The 11,534-nt window shown below is 43.9% G+C and overlaps 1 protein-coding gene across 1 annotated transcript in view; it reads left to right on the top strand.

Moving 5' to 3' along the window:
* ZFHX4 (zinc finger homeobox 4) overlaps nt 1-11,534 on the top strand; it is a 181,610-nt gene that overhangs the window by 163,736 nt on the left and 6,340 nt on the right. Inside the window, exon 10 of the mRNA XM_027567822.2 lies at nt 331-5,718. Within this exon, the coding sequence (XP_027423623.1) occupies nt 331-5,718 (5,388 nt within the window). The remainder of the gene's footprint in view (nt 1-330; nt 5,719-11,534) is intronic.

The raw sequence follows: 11,534 nt of genomic DNA on the forward strand, positions 1-11,534 counted from the left end.
TTGAGGTCAGGGGTGATTTCTTATTCACCTTTACATCCCCAGCACCCAGTACAGTGGTTGGCACATAGTAGTTGCTCGATAAGTATTTCTTCAAAGACTCAATTAGGGGCGCCTGGGTGGCTCAGCTGGTTAAGTGTCTGACTCTCGATCACAGGTCCTGAGTTCAAACCTTGCATTGGGCTCCACACTGGGCATGGAGCCTACTTAAAAAAAAAAAAAAGAATCGATTAAGCAGAAATCTTTAGAGGTTCCTACTTACTATATTTATTGGCATTTAAGCAGTAGGCTTTCTTCCCTGTAAGCGACGTATTTTTGCTTTCTTCTACACAGGTGAAAGTCCAGCGGATGACAAAAGTATGGCAGGTCTTGAGGATTCAAAGGCTAACGTGGAAATAAAGAGTGAGGAGCAGAAACCAACAAAAGAACCCATGGAAGTGTCAGAATGGAATAAAAATAGCAGTAAGGATGTGAAACTCCCTGACACTCTACAGGATCAGTTAAGCGAGCAGCAAAAAAGGCAACCCCTCTCTGTGTCGGACCGCCATGTTTATAAGTATCGCTGTAACCACTGCAGCTTGGCTTTTAAGACGATGCAGAAGCTTCAGATACATTCCCAGTATCATGCAATTCGGGCCGCGACGATGTGTAATCTCTGCCAGCGTAGTTTCCGTACATTCCAGGCTTTAAAAAAACACTTGGAAGCAGGTCACCCCGAACTGAGTGAAGCCGAACTTCAACAGCTGTATGCCTCCTTGCCCGTGAATGGCGAACTTTGGGCAGAGAGTGAAACTCTGGCGCAGGACGACCATGCCCTAGAGCAGGAAATGGAGAGAGAGTATGAGGTGGACCACGAAGGGAAGGCAAGTCCTGCGGGAAGCGATAGTAGCTCTATTCCAGATGACATGGGCTCTGAACCAAAGCGGACCTTACCTTTCAGAAAAGGGCCAAATTTTACGATGGAAAAATTCCTTGACCCATCGCGCCCGTATAAGTGTACAGTGTGTAAAGAGTCGTTCACCCAAAAGAACATTCTCTTGGTCCATTATAATTCAGTTTCTCATCTGCATAAGTTGAAAAAGGTTTTGCAGGAAGCCTCCAGCCCTGTTCCCCAAGAAACCAACAGCAGCACAGACAACAAACCCTTCAAGTGCAGCATCTGCAATGTTGCATACAGCCAAAGCTCAACATTGGAAATCCACATGAGGTCTGTGCTCCACCAGACCAAGGCACGGGCTGCCAAGCTGGAGCCCAGCGGCCACGTGGCCGGTGGGCACAGCCTGGCAGCCAACAGTAGCCCTGGCCAGGGGATGTTAGATTCCATGAGTTTAGCGACAGTCGGCAGCAAGGATACCCACTTAGATGCCAAAGAATTAAATAAAAAGCAAAGTCCAGAATTACTCTCTGCTCAGACTCCTCATCACCCGCTGCAGTCACCAGCACAAATCCAGATGCAACTCCAGCATGAGTTACAGCAGCAGGCTGCGTTCTTTCAGCCTCAGTTTCTAAACCCAGCCTTTTTGCCTCATTTCCCTGTGACTCCGGAAGCACTGTTGCAGTTCCAGCAGCCTCAGTTTCTCTTTCCGTTCTACATCCCCGGGGCGGAGTTCAGCTTGGGGCCAGATTTGGGCTTACCGGGCTCAGCCACATTTGGTATGCCTGGCATGACAGGAATGGCTGGATCCTTGCTTGAAGACTTGAAGCAGCAGATTCAAACCCAGCATCACGTTGGCCAGACTCAACTCCAGATACTACAGCAACAAGCACAACAGTACCAGGCCCCCCAGCCCCCACTGCAGCCCCAGAAGCAGCCCCCACAGCCCCCGCAGCAACAGGCCGCAAGCAAGTTATTGAAACAAGAGCAGACGAACATAGCCAGTGCCGACTGCCCCATCATGAAGGACGTGCCATCTTACAAGGAGGCAGAAGAGATTGCGGAAAAGCAAGAAAAGTCAAAGCAAGAGTGTACAAGCGAAGGTGAAGGACTCAAGGAAGGCAAAGACACGAAGAAGCAGAAATCCTTGGAACCGTGCATCCCGCCACCCCGAATAGCTTCGGGGGCCAGAGGAAACGCAGCCAAGGCTTTACTGGAAAACTTTGGTTTTGAACTGGTCATTCAGTATAACGAAAACAGGCAGAAGGTCCAGAAGAAGGGCAAGAGCGGTGAAGGTGAAAACACCGATAAACTGGAATGCGGAACTTGTGGTAAATTGTTTTCCAATGTCCTTATCTTAAAGAGTCACCAAGAACATGTCCATGGACAATTTTTTCCATATGGAGCACTAGAAAAATTTGCTCGGCAATACAGGGAGGCCTATGACAAGCTTTATCCAATTTCACCACCTTCACCAGAAACTCCACCTCCACCACCGCCACCTCCCCCTCTGCCTCCGGCTCCTCCACAGCCTTCCTCCTTGGGTCCTGTAAAAATCCCAAGCACGGTTTCTACTCCTCTGCAAGCACCACCACCCACACCCCCGCCGCCGCCGCCACCACCTCCTCCCCCGCCTCCTCCCCCGCCTCCTCCCCCGTCTGCTCCCCCGCAGGTCCAGCTGCCTGTTTCTCTTGACCTTCCACTCTTTCCTTCCATTATGATGCAGCCCGTGCAGCACCCTGCACTTCCTCCCCAGCTCGCCCTGCAGCTGCCCCAGATGGACACTCTGTCTGCGGACCTCACTCAGCTCTGCCAGCAACAGCTCGGATTAGATCCCAACTTCTTAAGGCATTCTCAGTTCAAACGCCCACGGACAAGAATCACAGACGACCAACTGAAAATCCTGAGGGCTTATTTTGACATCAATAACTCTCCGAGCGAAGAACAGATCCAAGAAATGGCGGAGAAGTCTGGCCTCTCTCAAAAAGTCATCAAGCACTGGTTTCGAAATACGCTTTTTAAGGAACGACAGAGGAATAAGGATTCCCCATACAACTTCAGTAACCCTCCCATAACTGTTTTGGAAGACATCAGAATTGATCCACAGCCCTCCTCTTTAGAACATTACAAATCGGATGCATCATTCAGCAAAAGGTCTTCTAGAACGAGATTTACTGACTACCAGCTTCGGGTTCTGCAAGACTTTTTTGACACCAACGCTTACCCAAAAGATGATGAAATAGAACAACTTTCCACGGTTCTCAACCTGCCCACCCGGGTTATTGTTGTGTGGTTCCAGAACGCTCGTCAGAAAGCACGGAAGAGTTACGAGAATCAAGCAGAAACTAAAGATAATGAAAAAAGAGAACTCACTAATGAGCGGTATATTCGAACGAGCAACATGCAGTACCAGTGTAAAAAGTGCAATGTGGTTTTCCCCAGGATCTTTGACTTGATCACGCATCAGAAAAAGCAGTGTTACAAGGATGAAGACGATGATGCCCAGGATGAAAGCCAAACCGAAGACTCCATGGACGCCACCGACCAAGTCGTGTACAAGCACTGCACCGTGTCTGGCCAGACGGATGCCGCCAAAAGCACGGCTGCCCCTGCAGCAAGCTGTGGCTCGGGGACTAGTACCCCCCTGATCCCGTCCCCCAAACCAGAACTCGAGAAGACATCTCCAAAACCTGAATATCCCACAGAAAAGCCAAAGCAGAGTGACCCCACTCCCCCTCCTCAAGGCACCAAACCAGCCCTGCCATTAGCATCGACTTCCTCAGACCCACCCCAGGCCTCAGCAGCTCCGCCACAGCCCCAGCCACCAAAACAGCCCCCACTCGTCGGAAGGCCTCCCTCGGCCTCTCAAACCCCCGTCCCTTCCAGCCCGCTGCAGATTTCCATGACTTCTCTCCAGAACAGTCTACCTCCACAGTTACTACAATACCAATGTGATCAGTGTACCGTGGCCTTCCCGACTCTGGAACTCTGGCAGGAGCACCAGCACATGCACTTCCTTGCTGCTCAAAACCAATTCCTTCACTCTCCATTCTTGGAAAGGCCCATGGATATGCCCTACATGATATTCGACCCCAACAACCCCCTGATGACCGGACAGCTGCTGAGCGGATCTCTCACGCAAATGCCGCCGCAGACCGGTTCCTCCCACACCACGGCTCCCGCGACGGTCGCTGCTTCCCTCAAGCGGAAACTGGACGATAAAGAAGACAACATGTGCAGTGAAAAGGAGGGAGGGAACAGTGGTGAGGACCAGCACCGCGATAAGCGCCTGAGAACCACCATTACCCCGGAACAACTGGAAATACTCTATGAAAAATACTTGCTGGATTCCAACCCAACCAGAAAAATGCTTGACCACATTGCACGCGAAGTGGGGCTGAAAAAAAGAGTCGTGCAAGTCTGGTTCCAGAATACGCGAGCTCGAGAAAGGAAAGGCCAGTTCCGGGCGGTGGGTCCAGCGCAGTCCCATAAACGGTGTCCTTTTTGCCGAGCCCTGTTCAAGGCAAAGTCGGCCTTAGAAAGCCACCTCCGCTCTAGGCACTGGAATGAAGGCAAGCAGGCAGGTTACAGCTTGCCTCCGAGCCCTCTTGTATCAACTGAAGACGGGGGAGAGAGCCCTCAGAAATACATTTATTTTGACTATCCGTCTTTGCCCTTAACTAAAATGGATCTATCAAGTGAGAATGAATTGGCTTCTACGGTGTCGACACCTGTTAGTAAAACAGCAGAGCTGTCGCCCAAGAATCTTTTAAGCCCGTCTTCTTTTAAAGCAGAATGTTCTGAGGATGTAGAGAACTTAAATGCCCCTCCTGCTGAGGCGGGGTATGATCAAAATAAAACGGATTTCGATGAGACTTCGTCCATTAATACAGCCATCAGTGACGCCACCACAGGGGATGAGGGCAATGCTGAGATGGAAAGCACCACGGCAGGTTCCGGAGACGTGAAGCCGGCCTTATCTCCCAAGGAGCCCAAAACTCTCGACGCTTTGCCAAAACCCGCAACCACACCCACCACGGAGGTTTGCGATGAAAAATTTCTCTTCTCTCTCACCAGCCCCTCCATACACTTCAATGATAAAGACGGCGACCACGACCAAAGCTTTTATATCACGGACGACCCCGATGACAATGCAGACCGCAGTGAATCATCCAGCATCGCTGACCCGAGTTCACCAAATCCCTTTGGATCCAGCAATCCTTTTAAATCCAAAAGCAACGATCGACCAGGTCACAAGCGTTTCAGAACCCAGATGAGCAACCTTCAACTCAAGGTTCTCAAGGCTTGCTTCAGTGACTACCGAACTCCAACCATGCAAGAATGTGAAATGCTAGGGAATGAGATCGGTCTGCCCAAACGCGTGGTCCAGGTGTGGTTCCAGAATGCAAGGGCAAAGGAAAAGAAATTTAAAATTAACATAGGGAAGCCTTTCATGATTAATCAAAGTGGAACGGAAGGCACCAAACCAGAGTGTACCCTCTGCGGGGTGAAGTACTCTGCCCGCTTGTCCATCAGAGATCATATTTTCTCCAAACAGCACATTTCAAAAGTGAGGGAGACCGTTGGGAGCCAGCTTGATCGGGAGAAAGATTACTTGGCTCCAACCACTGTTCGACAGCTGATGGCACAGCAAGAACTTGACCGTATAAAGAAAGCCTCAGACGTGCTGGGCTTAGCGGTACAGCAGCCAAGCATGATGGACAGCAGCTCCCTCCATGGCATCAGTCTGCCAGCATCCTATCCAGGCCTCCCAGGCCTCCCTCCGGTTCTGCTCCCTGGAATGAACGGTCCATCCTCCTTGCCTGGATTTCCACAAAATTCAAACAGTAAGTCATTTCAAGGCGAGTCAGTCTAATTCATTAATTAATATTAGGCAGCCGATCACACGTAACCAAGAACAGGGTATACGTTTGGATCTCTTTTAATTTCAGTAAGTGACACCTTTACCTTATTGGAAATATATATTTCAGTGGCTATAATTAAGAACCAGGAAGTAAGTCAGGCTGAACATATGCGGAAAAATAAAGACTAGACAGGTCATCGCAGTGTCTTAGAAATATATTAATATAATTTATATCATCACATCCTTATGTCTTAAGAGAAGTATTCCTTTTATATAATTATTTTAATACTGATTTCAAATGGCATTTTAGCACAAACATGTGGCATAATATTCAATATACATATTAATAAAGCAAAGCATTAAATAATACATTTTTTTGGATCTTAATTTATGTTCTTTCCAAGGAAAAAGTTTGTTTGTTTGTTTGTTTTGGGTTTGCTTTTTTCCTCTTCTTTTTCTTAAGTGCCAGGAAGTTCAAAAGTTAAGGGCCCTCTAGATATAGGAATTCACCTACGTTACACCTAGCAGGTAATAAGCTTATGTTCAAAGTTTAACTCCTAAAAATATGACTTCTGTAATAATTTACACTTTAGCATTGCTATAAGATTCTGATTTTTGAGGCACCCATTGTTACTTGCTATTTCAATAAATTTACAACCTTAGAAATATATTGATATTACTCTATGACTTTCTACCCCCCACCGCCACCCCATGTCTATAACTAAGTCATAACTAAATTGTAAAGCTGTTTGAGGCAACCCCAGATGATGAGTCCCATTCTCTGTTCCTCAAGAGAAATCTAATTTATGCAGTTTAGATTTTGTGAGTAAGAATAGGCACTGGGTTGAAAAAAAAGTCAATATAGTGTGCTAGGCAATCACACAGCCAAACATGTAAGGAATGTTACATGTTTTATTGTTTAATGTGTTATACAAACCTTACTATGCAAAGTAGAAAAAAGGGCTCTCTTATAATTTCTTCCTTAAAGTAAGTTTTAGTTTTCAAATTAACAGTGTTTTTCAAAAAAAGAAAACAAAAAACCCAAGAAAACACCAGTGATATTTTTCCTTTTTATAAGGAAATTTTGACATTATTTAGAACGAACTAATTGCATGTAGCTAGAAGGTTTCCAAAACACACAGAGCTTTCCTCAATCTCACAAATTGGACTTTTACATAAATTTCCAACTTTTCAATTTCATCTTTCTCTTCTAAAACCGAAATTGCCATGTGATTGTAGGAAGATACTCCTATTTTAACTTTTAGTTTGGGAGACATGAAAACAATGATATGGAATGGCTCTTTGACCACTGGTAACTGCTCTGGTTTTCCCTGTCCAGAATGACTAGTTGGCATTAGAGAGAAGCAGAATAGACCTACGCATATAAGGAATGTGCCCAGGAACAATTCTTCAGCGGCCCTTCCTTTAACTATCATACCAACTCCTACCAACTACCTTGCCCCGAAGTAATATTTTTGGCTTAATTATCTGGATATTCTTGGGGCCTGAAAATGTTAAAGCTACAATTGCGTGATTTATCTGTACATTCAATTAAGTCAGACATAATTGTTTTAAGAATAGTGCAATGCTTGTTTTTTTTTTTTTGCACGTGACTGTATCAGTCTTCCAGTCCCAGTCCCACTTCACATGTCACTGTGATTATTGACACATAAAAAAATGTCTTATGTGGAAAAACTCCTAGGATCAGTTGTGTAAAAGAGAGATTTTCCACATAATGTCTGGTGTGGAAAAACTCCTATGGACAATTATGTAAAATTTAAAATAAAATATTATGTGAAATAGAGTAAAATTTGATACTTTACATCCACTGAGAACAGTTTAAGGGTCTGTACCTTTAGTCTGCAAGTCTGCTTGGATCGATGCTGGCTGTGGAGTCACCCCCTTCAATGGCAGCCAGAGCATCTTGTTTTTCTCTCTGCTGGATCACAGGCCTTTGCTTGGACAGTGGGTCCTTTGCTGACTGCCCTTCGGGTCCATCACTCCAAAACCGGCACTAGTGGTTTCAGGATCACTAGTGACATACAGAGGGCCTGTATGAGAGAAAGTGAGAAGAGAAGTAGAGAAATGGTTAGGAAATACTTAAATAACCTAACCTTTCTCCTCGTTCCACTCAACATAAATGTACTTTTATCCTTCTCCCCTCGGAGATGTGGGCTCTGTTTGTAAGTATCAGAGTTGCAGAAAGATGTCGGCAGCACCCCTTCAGTGAGCAGTATCTATACATGCATCAGGTGTTGAGGAACTCGGCGCTTTGAATCTGTTACTTTATTCAATCATAGACCAAAACAGACCAGAGAATGTTACCAAGGGAAAAGGTCTGTGACCATACCTACTAGAATTTGCAATTTCTCTTGAATTCGTTCTTTGGTTAAACATTAACACAGTGGGAGCACCAGCAAGACCCTGTCTGAGAGCCTAAGTTCCCACACTTCCGGTTCCCATCTTTTTTCAGGCTAATTTACCTGTGGTGGGTAATGCTGAATCTTCTAATTAGCTCATAGAGTGGAGCTGTGGTTCTCCATCCTTCTATCATCATCTTTCCACTGTGTTCTTTCTCCTCAAGCAAATATCTCCTCTGCTTTACGGGAGAGGTAGACATACCAGCGAGGTGAAATCGAAAGGAGAAAAATACTTCCTAACTAGCATATATCTATGTTTCTCGCATGCTCTGGGCTCCTGCCACAGCTTTATATATATATACATATATATATATGAATATATATATATGATTAAACTTTGATATATATATATATATATATATGAGTAAACTTTAAGATTAGGACATGTTCATCTTGGGCCTACTTTAATGGGATTTATTTATAGAAAAGCCTTCATTTTAAAGATAACCCATCCCTTTGAAGGTAAATCTGAGGGGTTTGATCCTAAGGAAATCACAAAAAAGGGACTCCATTGAATATGAGATGGGCCATAAAGTAATGTCTGATTCCAAAGGCTACAAGCCAACACTGATTTAAATTACAATGTACATGTTCAGTTTTAGTCTTTATCAACCTCTAAATTTTCCGGTTTAATCACCCACTTTATTCTATTTTGGGTGGAATTGCTGTTCTGCTTTACCAGCTTTAACACTTACCTTGCTTCCAACAACTCTTCAAATTATTTTGTCTTTCAAGATCATAAAAAGGCCCTTTCAAGAGTAATATGCATTGTGTGTGCCTGTTTCCCGAATGATGACCTGGCCCTCTGTTCAGGATCACTAGTGACTAGTACTCATTTGCTAATAAAAGGAATTATTTTCTGCTTAAAAAATTTCCACATTTGTCTTTTTCTCTCATGATCATATGTAAAAAGGGCAAGTGGCAATAGCAAATCCCATGCCTGTACACCTGGGAAAAATTCAAAAACTTTTAAATTTACATTTAATCCTTTTTTAAAAGATTTTATTTATTTATTTGAGAGAGAGAGAGAAAGCAGGGGGAGGGGCACAGGGACAAGCAGACTCCCTGCTGAGCAGGGAGCCCGATTCAGGACTTGATCCCAGGACCCCTGGGTCATGACCCGAGCCGAAGGCAGACGCTTAACCAACTGAGCCACCCGGGTGCTCTAAAATTTACATTTAATCCTTGAGGATGTTGGCTTCCTTTGGCATTTTGCTCAAGATGAATAGAAAACTAACTTGATTTTCTATTTTTAACTTATTTACTTTATCGTTTTAAGCAGTGTCTGATTTTTATATCTTCCATTAATGTTTGGAAATACTGTCTAACCCAATTTCCTTAAATGGAATGTTAGAACATGCCTTTTGCATTTTTCTCATACTTCAGTGTAATTTACTAGCACATTTGGGGTAAATCTAGATAAGAGTAAGTCTTTCATAATTTTAGCACAATTGTCTTTGGCTCCATGTACATAATAAGTTTTATTTTCACCTCAAAAGTAAATTTTCCCTCTGGGAGACCAAGATCAAGGAAACCTGAGGGAAAATAACTATCTAAGTTCATTGCGAGACAGGGTTTTCTTCCAAAAGCGTAACTTTCGGGAATAGGCTGCTGTTCCAGGAGAATAAAACCAACAAAATAATGATAATAGGAGATTATTTTTATAAAAACTTTTCTCTCTCAGTGATATTTCAACGAATTGGAGTAGGAGTTAAGGAACAGGAACAAATGTATCTTTAGCACTATAACTTGGTAATCGATGGAAAAATTTGACATGCATTTAGTTTATAGTTACCACTACTTCTTCTGTATCAGGATTACTGTTGAGTTTTTCTCTTCTATTTCTGGTTTTCATCTATCAGTTGGCTTTTGTCTTTTACTATAGGCCCAATGTACACTGTTCTTTATCCTTAATTTGCATCTCTTTTCCTAAGATTTTTACTTAATAGCTAATTATTTTTTTTAAAGATTTTATTTATCTATTTGACAGAGAGAGAGCACAAGCAGGGGGAGCGGCAGGCAGAGAGAGAGGGAAAAGCAGACGCCCTGCAGAGCAGGGAGCCCGATGTGGGACTCAATCCCAGGACCCCAGGTCCGTGACCTGAGCCAAAGGCAGACTCTTAACCGACTGAGCCACCCAGGTGCCCCTTAATAGCTAATTATTTGACTCGGATTACTCTTCAAGGTGTTGAATTCCTGAAAATCTCCGATAGTCTTTGACTGTAGCAGTTAGGAATACTATTGCAGTCTTCTGAAAATTTTCATGCCAATTCATCATATGTCCTCTAGATGGGAACATATGTCATCTGATGGGAAAGCCTGAGTCAACAACTATTGACCCTTTTGCTTTCTAACTACCATTGCTGTTTTAAGTCTTTTAGTTCCTTAAAATTTCTCAAATTATCATGTCAGAGAGATAGGTGAGCCAGCAATTTTCTTAGATGTAGGGGGAAAAAGCATTTAGGTGGAGGGGAGTGCAATTATTGAGTATGAAGTCTAGTTGAACTAGACCTAGAACTAAGGTTGGCTTTATGAATAGGCAAAAGAAGCTGAGTACCATCATAGTGTCATTCTAACAATGCAAGGAAGGTTCTTCCGTCCTTAGTAAAGCTTCTTCCAACTGAATCACTCATGCCTGAAATTCTGTAATTAGGTATTAATGCCTTTGACTTAATGAATTATTCTCTGTTAAATGGAAAATAGCACAGAATATCATGAAATCAGAATACTATAGCAGGAAGAAACCTCAAATTATATAAACTAGGGTAAAGCATTTTCAGAAATAGGTGTATTTGAGGGCCCCTGGGTGGCTCAGTCGTTTGAGTTTCCAACTCTTGATTTCGGCTCAGGTCATGATCTCAGGGCCCTGGGATCGAGCTTCCCGCCCCCGCATTGTGCTCCGCACTCAGCAGTCTGCTTGGATTCTCTTTCTCCCTCTCCCTTCCTCCCTCTCCATCCCCCTGACCAATGCATGTACACTTGCACACATGCTCTCTCTGTCTCTCTCTCTCTCTCTCTCTCAAATAAATAAATCTTTAAAGAAAAGAAAAAGAAATAGGCATAATCAAGTCATTGGTTCTTTCTCGCAAATCCAATTTTATAGAGAGGCAAGTAGAAAGAAGAAGGCCTAGTAGTGCCTGAATAAAGGTAACGGAGTTGAGGGATTGGGACCCCGAAAGCAACTTCATTACTTTACAGTTTTCTCAGGGCTAGTCTATGTCCCATGAATCCAAGAAGTCTATCACACCAAACTAGATTAAAGATTCAGGAATTTATTCATTCATTCCTACCATTCCCTTGCAAATCTTAAGCCATTTTCATTTCAGTGTGTTTTCAGTGTGTCAGCCATTCTTCTGTAAAATGCGGATACTTGCTATCA

The sequence above is a fragment of the Zalophus californianus genome, chromosome 4, assembly GCF_009762305.2.
Source record: "Zalophus californianus isolate mZalCal1 chromosome 4, mZalCal1.pri.v2, whole genome shotgun sequence".
NCBI lineage: Eukaryota > Metazoa > Chordata > Mammalia > Carnivora > Otariidae > Zalophus > Zalophus californianus.